Raw genomic sequence first — 25,927 nt, forward strand, 5'->3', positions numbered from 1 at the left:
TTGTTCAAAAATCCTATAATGGTACAACAGGTAAAACCTAGAAGTAAAAATAACCTCTTGGGGTAGCAGGTAGCGCTTCTTAAATAAATTACTTTGATATCCCATCTTCTCTTCAGAGGCCAAAAAAGTTAAAATCTTGACACAAGCAGCAAGCCTTACAGAAGTCAAGAAATTAGTTTGGAGAAATGACTGATAGACTACAATTTAGATGTCCTTCCTTAGAATCTCTTCCTTGAGCCACCTGGTCATCTAATTCACAGGGTTCACAATCTAAGGCCTTACATGTCAGTCCAAATCCTCATTTTTAAAGATAATAGGATAACAGAATCAATGAGGTTGGAAGGAACCTATTGAGACTCTCTGGTCCAGCCTCCCTGCTCAAGCAGGGTCAGCAAAAGCAGGTTGCCCTGAAGGACCATGCCATGATGGCAACCTAGCCTGTTTTATCCAGTTATGATAGACTGTTGTACTATTCTCAGCTGAATTCACTGCTCCTGAACTATATGAAAGTTTTTGAATCACAGAATACTTTCAGTTACAAGTCTGGTAAGTTTTCCCTGCATCAGGCAGAAGGCTGACAATGTTGCCTCAAAACTAGGAAGCCACTGACGCAGTTATCTCTCAGAAGAGGGAGAAAACTGCTGGCATATGGAATTAAAATGGATAAAATGAAAGGCAAAACATGGAGAGAGTGCAAGAGTACAAGTGTCGTTGTCTTCAGAAATGGATTTCATAGTTCTTGAAATCATTTCACATCTATCTTTAAAGATTATTAATCAGGGCATTATTAATCTGTGGCTGATTTCCTAACTATTCAGAATCAATCTCATCCACAGTTCAGTTAACTTACTTTCTACTGAAAAGTTTATTTCTGTCAGGGCAGCTGTCTTGTAAATATAAAAACCCCTCAAAACCAGATTTAGATTTATATTGGCATTTTAGAGGAATTTTAATACTAAAATACAGTAAAAGCACTGGTTTTGTACTTACAAATTACCTTAGTTTTTTTAAAAGTAGTTGAACAGGACTGTGCTTATCTAGGAGCAAGATAAACATCAACATGCTGCCTTGCCATCTCTAAAATCAGCCATGTGGGTCTGCACACACAGATTCATGTCTTTTTGAAATGAATTAGCCTTTTTTAAGTTGTGCAGATGCTAAAAGTAACCATGAAGATATGCTTTCTCTTCAGCCAAATCAATTTACTTCAGCATCACTCTTCACACGCACAGTCCTTAAACCCGAACTTAGACTTTACGCAAAACCAAGAAGCCATCAAAATATAAGAAATCACCAAACTCCACACCTTTACCCCTCCATATTGCAAAAAGACTACGGATTCACCCCAAATTATTTCCTAAAGAGCTAATCAGCAGATCAGCTCACAGGACAACGTGACAGGATTTTGCTCAGCTACTGCATCTGTGACTAAGCTATTATATTTCAAAACCATTATTACCTTGTTCAGGCGTCTCCTCTTCTTGTCTCATTCCCCATCCAGACTGTGGGCTTGATGAATTGCGTCCCCTTCTCGAATAATAATTCTGCACATCAGCAGGCAAAGTCTTCCTCACAGCCCAGCTGGATGCAGAAGTCCACCCAGACCTGTCAGCAGGTGTATCGAATGAATACTCTTGTTCATTCTTACGCTTGTATGGCTGCTGTTCTGAGAACCTTGAAGCTTCATTCCCAGAACCATCTGAGTTCCCTGAGAGAGGTTTTCTGTTTTGCCAGTGATTTTCACTCTGGTCTCCATACATGAAACCGCTTCGGCCACGGCCACCTCGGCCACGTTGACCTCTCCCTCGATTCGGAATCCAACCTGAACCAAAGTTTTTATTCCAAGACTGTCCTGCATTATCATGCCTGCCCTCTTCCCAGTGTGGTTTTTCTCTTTCTCTGTTCCTGACTTCAGGAACAGAGTTTATCCTCTCCATTACCCAGTCTGGACAATCATTCTTCTGCTTATCTGAGGAACATTGATCATCATTTTTTTCTGTATTAATATCCTTCTCTTTTTTAATATTTTCATTTTGTTTCTCTTGATCACTTCTCCTGTATCGATCATTTCCTCTGGAACTCCTCCAGCTGTCATTTGCCCATCTCTCTTTCCATCGAGGTGAATGACTTTCCCTCTCATTTCTAGAGAATGAAGAACCTTTATTTCTAGTCCTAGATCGTGATCTTGATCTAGAGCGTGACTGTGACCTAGACCGCCTCCTATTTCTTCTTTCTCTGTCGCGATCTCTTCTTTGATTATCTCTATCACTGCTTCGAGACCTAGATTTTCGCCTTGGAGATGAATCCTTAGTTCCTGATCGAGAAGATGATCTCCTGCTTTCCCTGACAGTTTCCCTTTGGGGAGATCGAGGTGGTGTTTTTTTCTCATCTCTGAATGCGTCTCTCTTTGGAGAACAAGATAAGGATCTCCTTCCTTCTCTCACAGGTACCTTCTTGGGTGATCGTGAGCTCCTGTCTCCAGCTGTCTCCCTTTTAGGGGATGGTGATTGAGATTTCCTGCCCTCTCTCCCAGAAGGAGACCAAGTTGTCGATGGAGAGTGAAATCTAGATCTTCTAGTTCGAACCTTTTTCTCTTTTTTGAGCTCTGGCTGGCACTCTCTTTCTTGAAGAACAGTTTCATCTTTTTCATCAGAACCTGATACAGAGTTTCCCACATCACACTGTAAGGAGTTCACTTCTCCTTGCTCTGTACTTTCAGGTGGTGGTAAATGCTCAATCTTAGGTTCATTCTGGTCACTGCAAAATGAATCACAGTCCATTGGTATCACTTCATTGTTATCTTCATCAAAATGTTTATGTTCAGCATTTACTGGGTGCGACTCTGAAATTCCATCCTCTTCACTTTCTGAAATGGTATTCTCTTTCAAGGGTTGTTCTGATGTACTGTCCACAGAAACACTGTGTACTAATGGAGCTGGTTCTTCATCTTGAACAGGTTTTGCACAGTCTTCTACTGGTTTCAGTTCAGTCTCAGAATTATCTATTTCCATGTCTTCAGGATGCTCAGGCAATTCACTTCTGGGGATCTCTAATGGCTGATCTTTTCCCAAAGGTTCCAGATGTTCCAACAATTCATTTTCTGGACTAGCTATGGGTTGATCTACTTTAGTCAAAGTTTCTATGTTCTCCATTAATTCTTTTTGAGGACTACATGATGTCTGATCTACTTTTTCAGAAGTTGCATGGTCGCATACATCATCTTTGGGACTAGCTACTGTTTCCACTTGTTCAAGAGTATTTTCACAATTGTCCTGATTAGCAAGATCTACATTTATTTCAGTAACATTTTTTGCTTCAAATTCCTGACTTTCACTTCCTATAGTTAGTATTGGGGGTTCTTGGAAAGAAAAACTTACATCTGCACTGCCTGAAGTATTTTCATCTCTGTCACATTCTCCTGTAGTTTCCTCAATTTCTGCATGCTCAATACAGCTTTCCAATCCATTAGCAGATTCCATTTCTAGATTATCCTTCTGTGAGAGGCTTGCATTATTGCTTTCATTATCCAACTGGTGGTCTTCATCTAAAGTTAGGACTGCTTCAGGCTCAGCAATGTCATCATCTTCCACTGAGCTGCAGGGAAATCTTTCAGAACGTGCAGAACTTCTCAGTTTCTTTTTAACTGCAGGTGTTTGTTGTTTAACTGCTCTTTTAGACTTGCGTTTTGGAGGAGCATTCTCTGCTTCTGAATGAGTTTTATTCAGAGATGGGTTATTGCTATCAGGGGCACTGCAAGCAGAACTGCTAGATCGAGGGGAGCTTCGAGACTGACTGAGAGCCTCATTCTTGCTGTTTCGTGCAGACCTTCTTGTAGGAGTAGTAGTAACTGATTTCCTCCTATTTCCTCTAGTGCCAGATGAACCAGAAGCTTCCTTTTTCTCTTCTCCTTCTTGGGTACATGCAACAGCATATCCTTTGCCTAAAGATTCTAATAACAACAGAAGACATTAAGATTTGATAATAACCATTTATCTGAACATATTTAAGAACATAAAAGGGCCTTCTGCAGTGTAACAGATATCCTCAAATAACACAATTTAAGATTAAGTATGAAATATTGCCACAGCTTTTTTTTTCTTTTTTTAAGTGAAACTGGTTGTTTTACAGAACAGAAACAAGGTAAAGTGACACATCAGACATCTGAACACACACTTTAGCAGTGCTGGCATGGCTACATGGACAGTGATAGCATGCACAGTGAAACTGTTATTGACACGGCTGCTCAAAGATAGTCAGTATTTAAGCTGTTAGAAAAGTAATGAATTAACCACACAACACTGTTAGAACATAGCATTTCCTCTCACTCCATAACACAGGCCTGTTGATAGTGAAGCTCAGTACTAGAGAAAGGGACATTTTCCAATGGCATCTGCTGTGGATGATCACACACAGCAGTTGATCAGACACAGCAATGACAGTGCAAACTTATTCACCAATTGTAGGGCAAATTGAACTTAAACTCTGCCACAAGACACCCAAAGTGCCTGCAGCACCTACAGCGTGCATCCTACAGTGCATCAAAAAAACAAAAGCTCTGCGAAGAATGACTAAGGCACACCTAGCAAGCAGCTCAGCTCTTGTGTTGATACTGCACTAATTTATTTCATGCCATCTACCATTCAACAAGTCTTGGCAGGGAAGCTAAGGGTTATACTCCCCTGCAAAGGGAAGATTGCAATGTCAGTACCTATGAAACCTGCTGGTGCACAGCTCAGGAATTAAAGATTAATGATAATTAAGTAAATATACTCGAATGCAATACTTCAGAACTAAATTAATTTCTTGGTATGTCCATTAACTTGTTTCACACTTTGTGTAGGTTTCAGAAAGCATCAAGAAGGAGGTACTCAAATGAATTCTTTTACAGCTTCAATTTCATACACGAATAGTGCAAACTAACTAAGAAAGATTAATTGCTATGGATTTTCTAATGAATCTCTCACATCACAAACACACGATTTTAACTCTGTGTATTATTTCCCATGCTTCTGCTACACTAAAATATTTGTCTAATATATTCACAAACAGATTTTATAAAAGTAAGACTGGAATAAGAAAAGTAAGTAACAGCAAAAAAGCCTCTTTCTACCACTTACTACTTTGTTACCAGAACAAAAAACCTCACTGTATTAAATGCAAACAATCATCTCAGAGAATTGATTCCATAACCACCTCGCTAGTCTTTAAAAGAGCACAGGACTATAATTGCATCCTTTGACCTTCCTTGCAAACACACAATAATTTGCCTGAGCATGAAAAGAAAAGTAGTGGTTCTGGGTTTTGTACAGCCAATGATCAAATAACCACTTGAGAAAAAGAAAACCAACATCAACTGTATAGAAGGCATAATGTAGTTAAAAGAAAATAACATGATGGTAAAGAACTTCCAAGGGAATTTCAGGTGACTGACACTATTTCAGGTATCTACTCTTACCAGTCTCACTAATCATTTTGTTACGAAGTGACTTTACAGTGGTTAAGCAGCACTTACTCAGCAACAGGTGGCTGTCTCAGACTAATTATGTCTTCAAACCTATTACAATAGCCAGGAAATCAAGTCAGATGTTATATGACATTTCAAATTTTATTATCTGTGATAATTTTCTTCAAGGGAGAAGAAATCATCTTGCAATAATTAAAAAAATCTCAGCAGAATATAAGTGGAATGTGGGAACCTGGACAGAATTAGAAGGCAAGTTATTTTTCTAGCAGATTCAAAATCTACATGTGAAGCACAAACCCCTTTTTAGCATGCCCTATTACTTGTAAAATTTTAACAGAAAAGCTTCACAAGCTTTGGACTTGGACCAGATAAAAGGCATTTCAATTCACCGACTCCATTGAAAAAATATTTTAATCACACGAAAACTGCATAACGCCAGCATAAATCATAGTGGTATTTGTAGATTCACTAAAGCGTTTTCAGGTCAAGTTAGTAAAAAAGGCTATTTAACAGTAACAGACTACTGAAACTGCAGCAGCTACAGGGATGATTTAGACACTACAATTATATAGTCATCACTGATATTTGTATGCCTCCTTGTACAATCGTTGAAGCTACTGTCAGCTGTTACTCTGATGCAAAACTGTATACTTATGTGTGACCAGAAGTTGAGAGGACTGTATGAAGAAAGCAAAAAGCGCTTATGCTATGATCTTTCAGGCACAATTTAGTAAGAAATGTAAGAACCAGTCTGCATCTTTTTTTAAATGCATCTATTTTCTTAATTCTCCTTTTTTCCACCTTTTTAAAAGGTCAGTGTCTTTTTATACATATATTTGCCATATATCTCTAACAGTATTTGGATTAGGTTTCTCTTCACCTTTGTCTTTACCTTTTCTTATGTATGTTGCCCTTTTACTCAGATGCTATATAAAAACTGAATGAGGAAGGAACACTCACTCAATAGAATGTGACTAAAATTCTCAAGGGACATCTTTATATCCACCATCTCCTGGTTTTACTAGGAAATTCTAAGACTCTTACTTCCTGCATGCTCCTTATCAATATAAAGTATTTAAATAAAATGTGAAGATGACTTAAAACTCTGAATCTTAAATGACTGTAGTATGTTGGCACTAATCTTAAAATTCAGTCTTTGTCCACAGTACAAGTATCAAAATTCTAATCAGGACAACTGACAAAATTCTGCTCTAAATATAATTTTTTAATGCCTCTGGTGCATCCTAACAAAAAAATCTGACTAGAGAAGTAAAATGGTAGACAGAGAAATCAAGAGGTATGAGCTAACATGTATACTGCTAGAAGCAAAATAGTTAAGGATCAGTTAGATTGCAGTGCCAAACTGAGGAAGCAACCTATCCATTTTTCACTTGGAAATGTGGAGGTGAAATACATACCTTTAAAAATAATAAAAAATATGAATGCAACTTTTTCATAATTCTGCTACTACTTAATTCCTTCCAGCAATTTACTTCCACATAATTTTCGTCTGCCAGGAGACCCAAATCTGTCCTATCTCTTTGCCTACTAGACAAGTGAAAGTGGTGTGATTCCCAATTCAAAGAAGGTATTAACTCTAGCCTTAAAATATGGGACTTCTTTGTTTCCACTTCTTTGACCTTGTGCAGCTTTTTGGAAATGAAACTACATTCTTGCTGAGTAGGGAGACAGGCTGTAAAAGTAACTGGAGGAAGGCAATTCCTTCCATGTCTTGTCTTCTGCTGCTTTCCTGACAGACCATGGAGCTCCAGTACTTTTGCAAGGTTTTGCCCTGTAGAGCTTGTAAACAAACTGAAAGAGATCCATATATTTCACTGCTTCCTGACTAATGCTCTTCTCTGCCAGAAAAGTTTGTTCCTCACATTGCACAATATACCTCTGAAATATGCCATTCATAATGCATCAAAATAAGATTTATCCTTGAACAATGGGAAGTGAAGAAAGAAGAACACAAAAAATGTTGCAATTAGAAATGGAATTAAATTACATAAATGCATATTATTTTAATCTTAAATATAAAAAGTTATACCAGCTTTGGGGCAGATGATTCATGCTCTGTATTCCAATTTCAGAAATAAAGTAGCTAACTGAAATAGCACCAAACTGCATCAAAACACATTTTTTCCCCCATTAAGTGTAACTAACTCTGTTTGATTTCTGATAATCATATTTTAACAATACTCCACATGAGCTATAAATAAAACTTACAAAAAAAAAGTTTACCCAAGTTTTCCAAAGGCCTGGTATTTGTTGGAAGAACTCTTTCAACCACTGCAGAAGAAGTGAGGAGAAAGGTCTCAGCTTCAGCTCCATAAGATATTAAAGGAACACTGCAAAGTAAAAGCAAAAGCAGTAACATAAGTTGTTTTAGCTGTTTGCAGCAAGTCTTGGAAACAATGCACAAAACCAAAACACATTACGCAACTACAACCCTTTCCACTTCAGCTGAAAGAGAAACACCAAGCGACAGTGACCAAAGCTTTCCTTGTCATATTTAATTTCAGGTTAATTTTACTGCCTAATCTATTAAAACTATTTGAAGAAGGTATGTTATGTTAAAGCAATATACATCTGGCTTTCTATAAAGCCAAACATAGAACAGTAATAGCCTACATGAGAATTTTAAAAACGCTCCTTTTTTTTTTTTTTCTTCCTAGAAACAAAAGAAATATATACTTATTCAGACTCCCTCAGCAAACCTTGGGCAAAACCAGAGTTTAGTTAGAGATCAACAATTTTTGCATTATCATTTTTGCATTATTGAGTTGGAATGAAACTTCTCCTAAGAAAATGTAAATGTAATAAATTTAAATTTATTATTTCAATCCTAGATGCAAATTTTTATTATAATCAAAAAGCTCTTCACTTGCTATTTTAACTTTTGTCTTTGTTTTTATATCAAAGAGAGCAAAGAGATATTTAGTGAAATTAAGATCATAGAACCAATTTCTTATTGTGTTATTTTAAAGTCAGTTACCTTTATGGTTCTGCTTAATACTCACAAAAATATCCTTAGGGCATGTTTTAACATGTATCTGCTTTCTGACAAAAAAAACCATAGAATCATTTTATATTCTCTGTTTCACTTGATACAACTCCTGTTAGCTGTTTTTAGATGCAAACAGGATTTTAAAATAAATTATTACAGAAAAAGTGATAAAACCAACCCATGAAAGTTGAGTACAGGGTGGTGTGGGGAATCAGAATCAGACTGATGTTAAAGCAAACATAGTCTGATATCTAGGGACAGAAATAATTTTAAAAGCACATTGACTATTAGCTTCCAAATAGAAAATATATTCAAACTCACATTTCCATGAAAAGGTGATGTATTAAGATGCACAAATCACTGGAGTTACTATGGTTGTCACGAATACCAAAAAAAGTATTAACACATACAGAAAAGAATCTATTGACATAAAAAACACCAAGCAGCAACTACAAAAAATTTAACAAGTTAAATCCAAACACTATTTAATTTCATGAAAATTATATTCTATCTAGAAAACAATTTCAATAAATGAAACTCCAAACTTGAAGTATGAAGATCCACTATGAATCCAAAACACAGACCTTTCAACTCTAGCAATCACAGATGAACAGGACAATTCCAGTTCTTGTCTCTTCTGCCTGATCCCTGCATCGACTTCTGTGAATTCTGTACTGAAAGACAAATTTCATACAAGAAATTATAAAAAGTAACTTTGTACTACGACAATTTTGCCTTTCAGTAATTGCTCCTATCAATGACTTTAATTTAACTGTATCAGAACTTTCAACAGTCATGATAAAACTATGCATTGGTTATTGCTTAGAGGAAAAACAGTCACAACAAACATAAAAGAAGTCCTAAATAAATAAAGCAGATCGAATGGAAAACAAGAGATGAAATGTGTCTGCTGGGGAGTTGAAAGGTAGAGAAACTTTGCATCCTTGATAAAATAAATTCTGTTGCATGCATGGCAAAATGTTCATCTTTTACAGACTATCAAAAACATACAGACATAGTGGGTTTTTTTATTAGGTCGTATTATCCAAATAACATTCTTTTAGATTGTTATTTTTCTTCCATCTATTCAATGAACAATTTTTTTATACACCCATTCTTAAGTATTAGGCTTAAGTATTTTGCTTAATGCAAAACTGCTTCATTGATGTTTAAAGTATTCTTCTTGGAATCAAAGAACAACAACAACAAAGAAGATTGTTTCTGAGACAAACCAGGATATTTACTGTTAACTGTTTTGATAACTGCTGTTGTAGTAACAGGGCTAAGCCTTTCCTATCCAAGGCTTCAATTCTGCAAGGAATTAAACATTAACTAAAAAATAAAACTCTTATTAAATCAATGAGATTAAAATACTCAAGTGTCTGCTTCTGATGCTGAACACATGACAGAAATTGGGGAGTGCCCTTAAGGATACTAATTTTAAAATGTTTGTGCTTATCCTTCAACCACTCTTTGTCAATGAATAAATACTCCGGCAATCTTCAAAATATTTCAAAGTGGTATATATACAGGTAGGAGCAGAAGGAACTTCAGAATCTAGAATACAGTAACCCATCAATTTATATGAAGCACTAGTACACACTAACCAGTCATTTCTACAGCTAAAAAAGGATTCTTCACTGCTACCACCAGCCAGAACTGCGCTGAAGAAATTAGTTCTGATGCACTCATTCCAGCAGGTCTGTCTTCTGGGCTACACAAAAAATAAATTATGAATTAAAGACACCCAAAATAAAATAATTAACACTAAATACATGAAGATGCACTGAAATTAAATTAGGCCAGAAAGACTTTAACTCATAAAAAACAGATACCATAATAGCTCCATAGTTATATGCAGAGATTTGCAGTTACAGCAAATTTTCTCTATTCAGTCTCTAAATTTCCAACAACTGTTCTTTGCAGACCAACTTCATATTTTATATAAAGCAAAATCTTTAATGCTCTACACAGACATTATGAATAAAGAAGCCTGATCTCCACTATTGCACAATTCTGCTATCTACTGCTATCACAGTGGATACAGCTTGAACACCTTCACAACCCTGCACAGCAGTTTACCAAGTGTTTTGTTTTTAAGTAACAAGAAAATGTAATGAGGGCAGCCAGGATTCTCCTTTGCCTTCAGGTGGGATTACAGAATTGAAGATTGTCTGGTGTGTCTAGTTACTGGGCCCTCATACAGAGGTACAAGGCTCAGAACCTACTTTGTATTTCAAAAGATACCACCAGCAGCAGCACCAATTCCTGTTGCTAACTAGGCCCAGCCATGCACTGTGTGCTGGCCTGTTGCCGTTTGCAGGTGTGCAGGGAGCTCTGCTGCTGGGTACGGCACTGGCTGCAGGGGAAAAACCAAAAAACAAACCCCAACAACAAACCATCAACAGTCCTCCAGATACTCTTCCCACACTAACATATACCTACATTGATCCATTTTTGTCGCAACACCTAAAGGGCTCATACCACCACAAATCTGACTAAAACTTTACTGTTCATTGCTGTGATTGGTATTTTAAAACGGGTTTTAGAATACTCCCATAATTTTAATTCAGAAAAATGAAAAATAGACTTTGTAGTGGGATGTATAAGAATACATGTCTCAATATGCAGTCATTATGCATATGCTCCATCAAACCTTGGCACAGAGAGCTGTTTATGCTGGGAACATGCCCTATTTTATCAGCATACAAATTTTAAGTTTTACCTAAAAAACTGTTGTGAATAAGTTTTAAGAATACTATAAATTTTGAAAATTAATCTTTCTCTCTCCAATTAAAAAAGCTATCCAGATGTTCCACAAATGTCCTTATGAAGTAGTTGCTAGTACATCATGGCTCTTTTAAATTTTGAGCATTTCTTGGACAATGAAGTCCCATGCCTCTCCCATGAAGGTTCTTAATGGTTCTACTTTTGCCAATGCACTTTTTTTTTCTACAGGTACTATTTGAGACATTAGTGCTATTAAACACTTCACCATAAATCAGTGAAACTAAAAATGAAAGCATTCCCCAGTCATGAAGTCACATTCGTGGCAGATATACCATTAAGCCCTATCTTTTCAGTTCAAAACCCCTTCAATGAAGTGAAAGGTACTTAACGTTTACAGGGCAACAGACTCCAAATTTCCAAATACCTGATTTAGAAGGGGCAAACTGGAGCTAACATTATCCCTGACAACTGTGGTGTAATGAGCACCAAACAGAAGTTGTGACTCAGGCCATCAGCTGCTGAAAACACACAGGATGTGCCCCATACTACATGAAACAAAGCAAAAGCCAAAACAAGGACTTGAATATCGCTTATCCTTCAAACATTCAAACTTCAGGTAGGACGGAATGATGGCAAACGATGGCATTTGCACTTCAGAATTAAATTTATGGCCTAAAACTATTTCACACGCATTCATTTACAGGTACAACTGTGAGTACGAAAGCACTGGTCAGAAACTTGTATCTCAGAGACACAAAGCATCTTTGAAAGGAGGAATGATAGAAATCAAACAAGAGAGCCATTACAGCTCCTTATAAATCTGGCACCTGCTGATCCTGTGTTTTATAGGCTAAGACTTATGAAAAAGAAACCTGGAAAACTTCTTGACAGAAATCTCACATTTAAAAAAGCCCCAACTTGATGCAAACCATAATGTCTATGGCAGATTCACGTAAGTTACTTGTTTGATTATGTCTATATATTCTATTGAAAATAATTAAAACCTTCATATAATGCTGCTTGGCTGACAGCTTGTACATGAAACCATCTTCCATTGGTGAAGATGGATGAAAACAGGTTTCAGGATCTTATAATGCAACATCCTAATTTAAATGAAAATATTTACCACCACAAAACTAAGTTTAATCTGAAAAAGAAGCTCATATAACCTAGCACTATACTCCAATTATTTCAAGACAAAAAGAGACAAAAAAGTTTGAATCATACCAAAATCAACAAATAGAAGTTAACCTTAAAAATAAGGAGGAAGGTAGTCTTAAAAATACTCTAATGAAAGAAAACATTTACAAATGTTTCATTATCAAAACCAACCTTATTTATCTTCACAGAGAAAGCTTTCTTGTTTTGTTTGTCATACAAAATATTACCTGTGGAACAAGGAACAAAACTTTGATCTTAACTTTAGCATATTAGCTCCTGATTGCTCATCAAAATCATGAATGCAATGGGAGGTTAAAAAAATGTGTATCTTGAGTGCATTTATAATGTTTACATACAAACTGAGTAAAATGAAAACGCAAGCATCTTCACAATAGCTTTTTAGATACCAAGCAGTTTTTACCTCTTCAGATATTTGCTTCATTTTCTAAGTTATGAATACTTATCAAACAACTCTTGAATAAGCCCCTCAGAACAGCAACCCCAAAACACAGCTAAGTGCTGCTTGTGTTTGAACTTTCACCAAAAAAACTTCTGTGAATAAAAGCTAGTCATTAGCTGTTCCCCAGCTGCCTGATGCAGAGAATTACTTGAGGCTGAAACCACATCCATTTGACTTGTGACTGAAACTGAAGAGGCAGTTTTCCAGTTATATAAAAAAAGGAGATTCACATACTGCAATTCTATTCTAGAAATTCCACACTTCTACTACTTGGAATTTGGGTTTTATTTACAAATGTAAGCAATTTTAAAAAATTAAACTGGCTCATCAAGAAAAGATATTCCAGAGTTCCTTAATAAAATACAGCAATTCTGACAAATACCAACTTACTGTATTTTTTCTTCACAACTCTGCTTAATTTTACTGTTACTGGCCCTCTGTCTGGAAATACAGCTCTTCTGCAAGATCAAAAAAAGACATTTAAAAAGCAGTTTCTAGGCACATACAAACAAAATCCTCTCCTTTTTGAAGGTATTTTTATTTTGTGCACATAAACCAAGTTCTAACAGCTATTAAAACCTGAACTTGCAACATGAATATCGTCTTCCACACATTAAAAGCCACAATGCCTCAAACAGCTTAGATAGAAAAAATAAGAAAACCAATTTACACAAAAGTTAATATTCTGTATTAAATCAGAATGCTCAGTTTTGTTTGATTTCATGGCAACATGCGAAAAATGTTATAACCTGCTTCCTTTTAAGATATTAGTCAGTTTTGATTCAGAATGGTGTATCTTATTTTCTTATGAGTTAAAAAAGGTAATTTACCTTCAGTTATCTTTGCTGTAGTGAAGTCTGCTTCACATTAAAAATCAAGAACTCTGTATTTTTCATACATTCCATTAAACACTGACTTTAGATAATCGCTATTTAGCAAAATTCATTTGTGTAATCCTGAACTTCTCCTTATACAATGAAGTTACAAGATAAAGTTTACCAAAACAGAAATGTTATTTCCATATAACAACCGAAAAGTTTCCTCAAGCTTACTAGAATAAAATCAGTTCTTGACTACAACTATGCTTTATAGAAGAGGAATATCACCAGTGCTTATAACATGCAAGAAAAGTGGATGTTTGTTTAGATAAACAAAGAAAAATATTTATAATTGTTAAAATTTGATGTAGCTATACTTCAAATTAATGTCAAATTTGTCAGAATTGCTTGAAAAATGCAACTTTCACAGAGCTCAATGCAAGAAATACATTGCCATTTACTTCTTCCTTGCTATCTTAACTATTCAAGTGGGAATTACAGCAATGATAAAAGTAAAATTAAACTACTACTTATGAAAACTAGTTATTTTAAAATAAAAATAATTTTACAAAATTTTCAGGCTGTACAGTTGATTTTATACATTTCGAATATTCCAATTCAAATGCTTGAAATTACATGGACTACCAACCTCACAAAACTTCTCATCTTCACATGGCTGTACGTTTTCTTATTGCAGGCACAGTTTTCCTCTTCCTCCTTCCTCTTTAGCTGTTTTGTAACCTGAACCTGTGTTGTAAAATAGAGTCAATCCAATCTAGAATGTCATGACACTTGGGCCTTAAATTCATATGAAGTCTCTTCAGTTCTATTCAGAAATTAAGCTCAAACAGAAGGACTAGAAAACATTTCAAATCTTACTTCTCTGACTTCACAGTTCAGAGACTTTTTTTTCTATTTGTTTTTCATAAAATAGGAAAAAACCTACACCTTGAAATGTTATTGACAATGCCTGAGATTCATACGAAGTACACAGGACCAAAAAAGCCCTGAGCCCAGACTGTCATGGCAAGTGTCTCAGAGTTATGCACTAGTTTCCATTAAGAATCAATAAGCTAAGCTTTTTAAAATTAAGTTGCTTTTTCAGAATACATAAGGTTCACCTTGGGAAAATGCTGAACTACCACTCAACTTAATATGCTTCCTCATAATTAAAACACACCCAATTTTCTTCAAAAGTAAAATAACTTACATATTTTATACAACACTGAGTTTTTCCACATCTCAAAAACACTGAGAGCAATATAACATATTTCACACTGTGAAGTTGCTTCAATGGCTACATTGCAATTGTTTGCATTAGAAACTTTTTATTTTCTCATTCCCAAAATCTGACTTTTTAATCCAACCCCTTAACGTATTAGCATTCTAATTCTGAATATCAAAAACAGAAAGCTGCCAGTCTCCTGATAGCACCACTGATGATGCTGACCACTGTGTCTGTATATCTTGGTACACATTCCATCTATTCCTATAGCTCCGGTGGCTCTTTTTCAGAGAAGGCCATTGTTCTCTGCTCACCTATTTTCACTGCAGTTCTGTGTACAGACAGTCTTTCAAACTCTATTTTGATACAGCCTTTAAGCTTTTCTAAATGTAAACTTCAGTTTATCCTATTTCAACTGCTACCTTGATTCTTCAGAAATAAAGAAGACAAAATATACAAGAACGGTTTCCTACGAGAAGGAAGCATCTCTAATTGTCAACATGGCTCCTTTACAGGTGACTGCCTGGGCCTCAAGAAGTACAAAAAAAATGCGTAGTGGACACCTGTTTACTAAATGTCACAAGTGCAAGACCAGCAGCTTATGAACTACTTAGAAGTATAATTTCATCACAAAATTTCCAAATTGTACACGGAATTATCAGCATATTTCTATATGCATTTTTAAGATCAACTATCAGAAGAGGTTTTTTCCAAATTGATAAGCTACTCTCTTTATCAGTATTTTTAAGAATTCAGAGCTTAAAAGAAAATCAGATTTGGGTAGAGCAACATTTAGCATTAATTGATTCCTCTTGCCTTCATGTGTTTTTGTCTGGGAATTGTAAACACAGAAGATTCACCTCAGCTAAAAAAAAAAAGGCAATATTGCATGATAATTGGTACAGTTGTTTACAAAACCTAGTTTAAAAAATACTTTAGACCAATTATTATACTTCTATTCTTGGATATATCATGAATGCTCAAAGACACTAGAAAGCAGCAATGGCAGCTTTATGATTATTATTATTACTATGGTAAATATTTGCTCTGAAAAAATAATTAAGAATAATTCCTAGCTTCAAATATAATAGAAACACTGAACCAGTAATTACTTCGTTAGGAAAGCTTATTTAACATAATAAATTTCATTTTATATGAATAAAAGGCTGCAGCATAACTTGGACTTTGCTACAATAGAAGTTATTTGAGAAAATAAGTCTGGAACATACCTTTATCTGCTTATCCAATGCATCCAGCCTGCATACTGCTTGAAATGGTCTGCGATCAATAGGACATGAAGCCTCTGTCTGAAAAATTATTTTTATTACAAACTTGGTCATGAGCTAAGAGAAGCCTTAATTGTCCACATTTTTATTTGCTATTATAGTAGCTTACAGAAGCACACAAAATCCCAACTTGTTCACAGTAAGGATGCATTTGGACACAATCCATACACTCAGTATTTTGTTTCATATAAGCAGATTGCTCTTTCAGGAAAAATCTAAAGGAAACAAGAATGGAACACAGAAGTTGTGTTTTAAAAAGGAAAAGTATTTAATGTATTTCCCATCAGGTTACCTTCATTTTCTGTTTTTAAAATTCCTTTTAGGTAACTGATTATATACCAATGTGTCCAGACTTTGGCTGGGATAAAGCTAATTTTGCTTAGTTGCTGGTACACTGCTTTGGATTCTATGTAAGATTAATGTTGATAACACACTGAAAAGCATAACAATATGCAAACGTCCTCTATGTTTCATATTTTTCTAACATTTTATTTCTTAATTTTATTTTCAACAGGAAGTGTGTTGCATTGTGTATCCCCCAAAACATAAAACTGATAAGGCCAAAAGCAAACAGTGCTTATAACACATCTCTTGTTGCAATCAGCAGACAACAGATTCCCACATGTAACACATCTAAAAGTTGTACAAATCAATTTTCATGAAAAGGGAACTGAAGGATATTTTACCCTACTGTTTGATGGAAATAGTGATTTACTGTTTTTCCCTCATCACCTAGATGCTCTCTTATTGAGGCTGCACTATATCAGATAAAACACACACACAGAGAACAAATTGTTAGCCATGGAATTGGGAAATTTCAACTGAAGCTCCACCCAAGCAGATCATGTAGTGAATCAGCTTTAAGAAAAATCAACATTGGATATTAAATTTTGCTGTGAGAGAATCCTTTATTTCTTTTAATTATAGACGTGTTTGCTGTGGGGGCACAGTTCTTTGTTTGGTTTGGGGGTTTTGTCATCAATATACCCTCCACACCCACCTTAATCCTACTGGCCTTCAGAGGCTCAGTTCAACACTTGTAAAACAAAATAAAAAACCAAAACACACCCAGTCTCCAGCCCTAATTCATTCACTGAACAAGACACAGTATACGAACTGCGTGCCCTAAAGAGACACATAACTTCTGCAATTTAGAGAGCTACAGGGTATATATGCAAGCAAGATACAGTACTAGAATTGCATCAGCAGCTATGAAAAACCTGCATGTGAACTCTGCCCCAAAACTCAGTGATGAACTGTCACTTCGTAGGGGCTTCCAATTTTCCAGTTAACTATTCTTTTCTCAGTTTCAAAGATTCCAATTGAAGCAGATAGAACCAAAATAGACTGACTTTAAAAATACCAAAACCCACCAAACAAACAAAAAAAATCCCCCAGGGGTAGTTTCAGGAACAAGCTGTTGAACAAGAATGTAAGTTAAAGCCATTACCTACTCTTTAATGCTCTGGTATTTTATCCTAACTAGAAACTTTGTCTTTTGGGGGATACCATTGTTCCCTGCAGTGTGATGGCCCCAGAATGAAGCCAGCTCCCTAAGGACTCAGATCATGAAAACAGATTTTGTCCTATAGTCAAGGCACAGCTAACCCACAGGAACATAGTAGTGCAATGTTCCATCGGGACGTTTGATAGCACGCAATGTAGCTTCTCAATCCACTGCAAACATCAAGGTACATACTTTCATTCTTAGATATACCAGATTGTAAAAGATAGGTAGGAGGAAGTTATTTTTCTTAGCCATTTTTATTCTTATTTCAGGATCTACCTTAGCTGAAATGTTTATCCAATACAATATCTTCCTGCATTAAATTTACATGTGAATGTCAAGTTATCTTCTCAAGTTTAAGTCACTGTAAATTACCTTTATTTATTGCAATAAAGTATCATAGAATACTAAGCGTTACTAGCAGCAACCCAAATAACAACTGTTGTTGCTCCACGAGAAAGATGTTCTATGTTCAGCTCTTCTGGACAAATGTTCAACAACTTAATACAGTTTTACACAGTAGTAGAAAGGGAGCAAAACATTCTGGAAGAATCAAAAACTACCATTAGGTTCAGATATCTTCAGAAACAGCAGATGTTCTTTCCACTTCTACTCAGTTGCTTTTTGTAGCCTTAGCATTTTCTATAAGCTGACAACACTATGGCAAGAGAAATTCTAGAAAACTCAGGACATTTGGTTGTACACCCTCAGTCCCAGGTGGAGTACAGTTGTTGGATACCTCAAGGGAAACTAGAGGTTACTTCTGTCTAAACATGCGTCAGCTCTCAACTGTCTGCTAACAAATAAAAGCAAATCTTTAAAATGTTGGAAAAAATGGAAGAAAAAACCTAAAGTTCTTCCCTTGCCCCTTTTCCCAACAGCAAGACAGGATGTATGCTGCTACAGAAAGGAAAAAAGGTAAAAAATGCCAACAGTCATTACAAGAAGCAATTATGAAGAGTGATGGCCTTTAACTCATCTCTCATGTTTTTTGAGAACATGGTTCAGGAAACAAAGCTATTGAGTCTTGTTTCATCAAAGGCAGGTTAACAATTCCACTCTTCTGAGGTTTCTGTTCAGGGAGCGTTGTAACTAATCGTGAATGTACACTATACTTTTTGATGAAGAACATTTAAAACAAGAAAGAAGATGCTGAGATGGAACAAGTCCGAGTAACAGCTACCACTTTTATTGTGCACAAGGGAGAAGGTATGTGAAATGTATTATAACCTGAGAAGAAACATAGATTTTTACAGTACCTTTCTTTACCATAACTTTAAAAATCAGAACATGAACTATTTAATGTAATCATCAATATCATTAGAACCTCAGCGCTGTATTAGTGACCTGCTTTGCTTCCCAACAGTTCTTTCCTTAGAAAAGCACACACTAGTAGCTCAGCACGTTTCAAAATGTCTTTGTTTTATTCTGCACAGGAAAGTATTGAGAATTTTCCAGTTAAACCTGGTAACTCCACAGTGATTCATTCTTTCACTCATCCTGTGATAGCTGAAGAATTAACTTCATAAAATCTGAAAGATCTGAGAAGTTATCCACAAGCAATAAAGCAATATGTTCGCTTTTCATATTAAAAAAAAAGTGTTTTAAATTATTGTAACCTCTAGAAAAATCTTACTTTGGCTCAATGGGCATAACTTAATTTTTATATTCCTGTAACTGCTAGAGCAACACAGAACTGTGATCTCTAAACTCAAGGAGAAATTGTCCTCTATGTTAACTGCCTCACTTCAAACAGCATTTCAACAAAGTTAGGTAGGCAAAAGGCTGAAGAAGTTACTACAATCCAGCTTGGAATTTTCAGAAGCTAATCCCAAAATGTATTTGGCTGATAAAATAACTTTGACAGATATCCCCATGTCATCAAGTTCCATGTTATGAGGTTTCAAGTAGTAACAAGATGCAAGTACAGAATTCAAGTAGCTGCAGTAAATCCCTCCCTCAATTTTTTTTTTCAAGTGGCTCATAATAAAGTCTCCAAATTTTGTATTGAAAAGCTGATACAAAAAGAAACATGATCCTGCACTCTTAGATAATTTGTTGAACACAAATGATACCAGATTCTCCTAACAAAATTCAGGCTTAAGGTGAGATTTAGACTGTTAAAAGCAATGTCTGTATATTTCACTTCACCTTGTAATAACAGTACAGTAAAAAGCCCACAATTCCACCTCCAGCTTCAGTGAACAGAGACCATTCCTCCACGTGTAGTGAGAAACACCCTCTCCAGATTTTAATGAAAATAGGAAGACATCAGAAAACGCACTGTTTTCTAGAAGCATGTAAAAATTTATAATTAGTTTTTTTTCCAGTCTACTTTTAAAAAGCAATTACATTTAAAGGTTTTATAGTTATACTTTAAGAAAGCACTATTTCTGACTAGAGTCTTTTTTTGGAGGGAAAAATCACTGATAGTAACTATACGGAGTGAAAAAGAACAGGTTACAGTTTTAACACCTAATCAGCAGACTAATTTACAAATCTCAACAGCTCTCTTCTCTCTACCTACATGACACAGCTAACTAGTTCTTAAGTTCCAATTCAAAACTGCCATAAAGTGTTGACAAATTAAGTTTAATTGTATTGACACTATTGGAAGACTAGAGTAAAACAAAAACTACTCAGACTTTTGCATTGCACTTCAACAGCATTAACATTCATAAGTTGCTACTTCTTGCAAAATCACAAAGTGGTTGATGTTGGAAGAGATATCTGGAAGTCATCTTGCCCAACCCCGCTGCTTAAGCAAGGAAATAGCCAAGAACAATTTATACTACAAAGCAAATACGTAACTTACAAGAAGGTATCTAAAAATCTACACTTTCTGGAATAATTTTATTAATACCGTTTTTCTGAACATCAGCTGTCAGACAAACTGCCTGTATAGATCACTTTGGGTATACTTGAACAATAAGATTTATTCCACGGTTATTTTTGGGGGTTTTAGGTTGTGTTTCTTTGACCACAATCTATGTTTCGTTCATTAGTGTCATCTTAATCTTGCCCACAGTGCTTTGTATTGCATTTCACTGTGGAGATTGTTGCCACATAAGCTGATTCCTTCCTATATACTTTAGAAAAAAAGGAATCCAAATCAGAAAGAATACACATTAAGAATCCCAGTTATCATATGATACATCATATCATATCCAATAACTCTCCTTAACCTCAGAAGGATATACATGTGCAGTAGTATACTCCACATAATGATCCAAATCTTGTATGAGCACAAAGACAACAACTACTCTAAGAACTGAACATCAAAATCTATGAATAAAACATTCAAGAACATTCACTAGAAGCATAATGCAAGACAGCTCTTTGTGCCAGTTTATTAGTTTTATTTAGTCAACCACACATCCCGTACAGGGCCTACCTGACTATGCCCCAACGCTTTGGAGAATTTATGACTGTAGATACTGCACTTTCAAATTCTCCAGATGGGGAAAAAATAATGAGGGAAACCAGGACAGAGCATGAGATAAATAAGCATGGTAGGTGAGGGTCACTGAAATCAATGTCTGTTACACAAACATTGCAATAATGCAGACAAAACGCTGAATCTTTTCCTCACTCTTCTCTCATGACTATTCATAAGTAGAATTAATAGAAGAACAGAGATAGAAATCTGTGGTACATTTATTAGCACTGTGAAGAACAGAAAGGAAGGCAAAAAACCTACAGTAAAGTAAATATTTATTGTTTCTAAGAATGTTTTCTTTAAATAAAATAGAAAAACAAAGGCATGGATTTTCCTCTAACCATTACAGGCAAGATACCACCGCTGCTAAAGCAGTTGTCTTAGCTGAGGTGGTGTTAACTACTTTGTGCATGGATGCTACAGATGTCTAGTTAACTTTTCTTCCTATCAGTTTCACTTAATTCCTTTCAGAACCAATTACTATAAATGAAAACATGTGCTTACCAATGAGAACACAAAATACAAGTTTATCAGAAAAAAAAAGTTTAAAAAATTAGTTTTGAGCCAACTAGTTTTAAAATACTAATAGTATTACCAATGACAGAAACACATTAATGTAATTGCTTCCTTTGGTGTAACACAACATTACTGATGGTATTTAAAGACTCTAGATAGGGGATTTTTGTTGCTGGCTACACTCTTCCCCCTTTTTTTATACGGCCGGAATAATGTTACCACATGCATGTTCTTTATACTGAAAGTAACCCTTCATTTACACTGTCCTTCTACATTCCCACTGAAGGGTGTGTCCTGTAACCTCAGCTCCTGATTTAGCACCTTTTATTTTTTATGAGCTTCCAGTACAGACTCACTGAAATACAAAGCCTCAAGCTTGAAAGTCTTCATTAGTAAATTATACCATGTTGGTTTACAGAAGTGGTTCACAGCTGGCACAGGATGACAAACATTTATGTTAAATTTCATGTGCCTACTGAAAACAGCCCCCAGCAGTCTGCCAGCCCAGTACTGCCCAGCAGTGACTGGAAGAGCACTAGTTAGCATGGCCAAAGGTACACAAGTTGACAGTCTAATAGTATAGAAGAGTTTAATAGTACAGGCAACTGAAGTTTGTGCATAGCAGTGTTTTCAAATGCCACAATTACCACAGCCAAAGAGAGCAGAACAATTCAAGGGATATATTAAAAAGTTACTCTGAAGATTAACTCCTTTGTGGGAATTCTTGGTCTACCCCTCACTTCTCTTATAGGCATTAGACACCTTTCTTCAAAGGGAAAGAAAACGCAGCACTGACTCAACTGTAATGTTATTTAATTCTGAAACTAAATGTTCGGATTTAGCCAACAGGATCTAATGTATTAGACCTGCTCTATGGTAAGTTTCCTACCCCTCTTTAGCCTTTGGAATAAAGGTGATTATAGATATATATTGCTTTTTTATTGCTTTTAAGTGCTTTTTAAAAAATCTATATTCTCTCACTTCTTAAAAAGATGTTCAAAGTGTTATGGCTGCTGCTTTCAGACTGAAGATCTGCTGGTACAGGACACCTGACTGCAGTTGCAATGTTGAAAACATCCTGTAGATTGAAGAGGGAGCAGAACAGTAAAACTCTCATCTTCTGCCTAAACTACCCTGGTTTTGATTACAGTCTACTCAGTTATATACAAAAGCCATAAACTCTCAGGAGAACAATGATTATGTACAATTTGAAAACAACTGTTTAAAGAAGTAGTTTCTCCTGTTATATTTTGAAGTCCAGATGCAATTCAGAAAAATAAAAGGAATATTCAACTTGAACACAGACTGCTGGCAAAGCATCGAAGTGTATGGCGCACAACTGAAGATACACAAAAGAATATGTCAAATAATGTGAATATTAGGGTTTTTAAAATATTTCATTCAATAATTTTATTCTCAATTTTGTTTTTCTCCAGCACTTAGAGAAGAATATGTAACTTCTAAAAGCAATTTGTTTATACTCCAAAAAAATACTTAATCTTTACCCAGAATCAGAGAGTGTATTTTTTAAACAGCAGGAAATTTTTTTATCTGTTTTACATCTTCATTACTCAGAATGATTTAAATTATGGTTATGATCAACCAAGAGCTAGAAAAAGCTAACCCTCATGCAACACTTCTCAAAAAAGAACACATTCAGTTACTAAATATTAGTAACAGGCAAAAAGCACACAGCATCAGCAAGTTTTAAATGGTGACATGCTTGTAATATTTTTTTTATCATTCAAATCTATAGAACCTCATTTGCTTCTCACAGCTGAAGCCTCTGAACTGCCACTCAGTTTTCAACACTTCTTTTGTCACTTTACTTTTAATTAAAACTACTGGATTAGGCAGTAGAGTTCCATGAACTCAACAGGCCTGGCTGTCAAGCAACCTCAGAAAAGGAAGCCTGTCTGGTTTTACTTATCTGATGTCGCTAATGAAAAGCAGCAGTAGTAGTCTTATGTAGCTTTAGAAACACCCCCACATCTTTTTTATGGCATCACATCTACTTCACCTGTCAACTCCTAAGAGAAGTTAAAGGAATACTCTATTCTATTTGAATAGCACTTCAGACCAGAAAAATAAAATTGACGTGACAAGAAAAATATCATTCATCTGCCCCTTTAGAATAAGAAAATCTTTCTTCCTCATTGGGCTTAAAAGCATCTGTTAGACAATGTCAATGAGCTCGAACCCAGCAGCAAGCCTATACTGCACTGCTTCCCTGTGCATGTCACTGTTTAATGCTCTTCAGTTGTCATTATAGCAACCAGCTAAGTCACTCAGGATAAAATTGCAGGTGAGAATTTCTTCTTCCCTTACAAATAAAATTGCTCCAATGAATTGAACGCAAAACGGAAAATCTAGCAAGAATAACCATATTGCATATATCCATAGAGACAAGTGATACCAACCTTCTAAAGGGAATACTGCAACCAAAATCACCACTTACTTCAAAATAATGATACTGCAAAGAAATCAAACAGTGGTCTCACTAAAGTAACAAACTAATTCAAGTCCACAGAAGCAGGGCAAAAGGCAGCAATCCCTACTCATCCCAGTACAAAGCAATATTAACTTGGTGTTTTATACTGATAATTGAAAAAGTTACAGGAAAGGTAAGGATACCAGACTGAATGCAACGATTGCATGACAGAGGTGAGGGAAAAGGGATTAAAGACAACAAGATCATCAAGGATTCATTCAACAAGTCATTTTTCTTTAAGGTTCTAGAACTTTCTACAAAGTTATTGACATAGAAAAATAACGGCCATCATTAAAATGAAGTTTTTTTCAGAACAGGAGTAAAGCTTTTAGCCGAATTCTCTTTTCAGTCAGAAAACTAAGGTTGAATCACTCATTTTGTAGACCAACATGAATACATATTGGTCCCAGCCCTGAGTTGACACTATGACAAACAGCCTAAGGGTTATCACAAAGTAAGACTAAGCTAATAACAACGCAATATTATAGCATGTACATAATACTGTCTGATCTTCCAAACAGCCAACATCATCTGTTTACTTATCCCTAATCTCTAGCAACCATTAAGTTACTAGAGTGTCTACTGAAAGAAAACACAAAATACTTTATCACATTAAGACAAAAGTTTTCCAATATCTATTTACAAATTGGTCATTGAACACTTATGTGTGTTCAAATGCAAAGCCAAAATCCGTAACTTTCTTTAAAAAAACGACTGTAGGTATTAGATGCAATAGATTTCACTGAAAGTAAAAACACACCTTGGTGTTCAGTCTTACCTCAGCCCATTTAAGAATACAAGTCATGCAGAAGGTATGACTGCAGTTCTCAGGAAACCCAATCTCTTGTTCTAGAAGGCAGTTCAGACAGATGGGGCACGTGTTGCCATCATACAGTAAAGTAGAACAGGAACAGCTTTCCTCATTTTCTTCACCTGGTATTATTAACACTGACACTTAGAAGTTTCGACAGTTTTGAAACAAAGTCCTTCTAGAACTTGCTTGTAACTACAGACAATTGTGTTTCAGGTAAAAAAAAAAAAAGCTAAGCAGTTTATTTCATAGACTATTGTACTGGTCTTTGCCATTAAAACAAAGAAAAGTTGATTACGGGGATATATTAGTAAAGCAGGCATCACAGTGTTTCCTATTGGTTATGTAGTAATTTACACTTAATTCCCCTAAGTTCTTTCTCCTTGTGTGTCTGCACTCTCTCCATGACACAAATTACACCAGAAAATTCTATATTATCTTATATAGACATGGTCTACCTGTAGTTTTTCAGTCTTAGAATTATCTTAATCTGAATATCTTCAAATATTCATCTAACCATGTACATTAAACAAAAAGTGCTCCCAAGTTTATTAGAGTTAGAAAGTGTTTTTGGAATACAAAAATGTATGAACTCTTCAAGGAATTTTACTTTGAATTAATAATATTCTCTGAATAGCAATTGCTATCAACATTTTTGTTTTGCTACTAGAAGTTAACAAGTAATAACAAGAGAAGAGGCAGGAAATTATTTGAGGATCTCACAGGCTAAAGCCAAATATTATGAGATAGTGGTTACATTTATCCAACTTCTTTAAAAACAAGCAGCATACTAATTGAGAGATCAAATGAAAAAAATCAGACCTTCTCAGCTTAAACCTGAATAATATGCTTCAATATTTTCACACACACAAACTTTACCTTCCATGCCTTCATGCATCTGATCCTCAGTATCTTGAATACATTGCTTTCTGTTCTTCATCTTACAAAATGTAGTCTGGAAAACACAGAAGTTCATTTAGATTGCAACTTGTAAGTAAAAAAATTAATG

General features: G+C 35.5%; 1 protein-coding gene across 3 annotated transcripts in view; it reads right to left on the reverse strand.

The window, feature by feature from the left end:
• SCAF11 (SR-related CTD associated factor 11) overlaps positions 1 to 25,927 on the reverse strand; it is a 49,646-nt gene that overhangs the window by 7,299 nt on the left and 16,420 nt on the right. For all 3 annotated transcript variants that reach the window (XM_088165575.1, XM_014871120.2, XM_088165574.1), the window contains exons 2-11: positions 25,798 to 25,873; positions 24,886 to 25,040; positions 16,098 to 16,175; positions 14,293 to 14,390; positions 13,216 to 13,283; positions 12,537 to 12,592; positions 10,082 to 10,188; positions 9,059 to 9,148; positions 7,709 to 7,815; positions 1,460 to 3,949 (exon numbers count right to left, since the gene is read on the reverse strand). In XM_088165575.1, coding sequence (XP_088021701.1) covers positions 1,460 to 3,949; positions 7,709 to 7,815; positions 9,059 to 9,148; positions 10,082 to 10,188; positions 12,537 to 12,592; positions 13,216 to 13,283; positions 14,293 to 14,390; positions 16,098 to 16,175; positions 24,886 to 25,040; positions 25,798 to 25,858 — 3,310 coding nt within the window. In that variant the 5' untranslated portion in view covers positions 25,859 to 25,873. The remainder of the gene's footprint in view (positions 1 to 1,459; positions 3,950 to 7,708; positions 7,816 to 9,058; positions 9,149 to 10,081; positions 10,189 to 12,536; positions 12,593 to 13,215; positions 13,284 to 14,292; positions 14,391 to 16,097; positions 16,176 to 24,885; positions 25,041 to 25,797; positions 25,874 to 25,927) is intronic.

Source organism: Sturnus vulgaris, chromosome 5, assembly GCF_052056855.1.
Source record: "Sturnus vulgaris isolate bStuVul1 chromosome 5, bStuVul1.hap1, whole genome shotgun sequence".
In the NCBI taxonomy this organism is placed as follows: Eukaryota; Metazoa; Chordata; class Aves; order Passeriformes; family Sturnidae; genus Sturnus; species Sturnus vulgaris.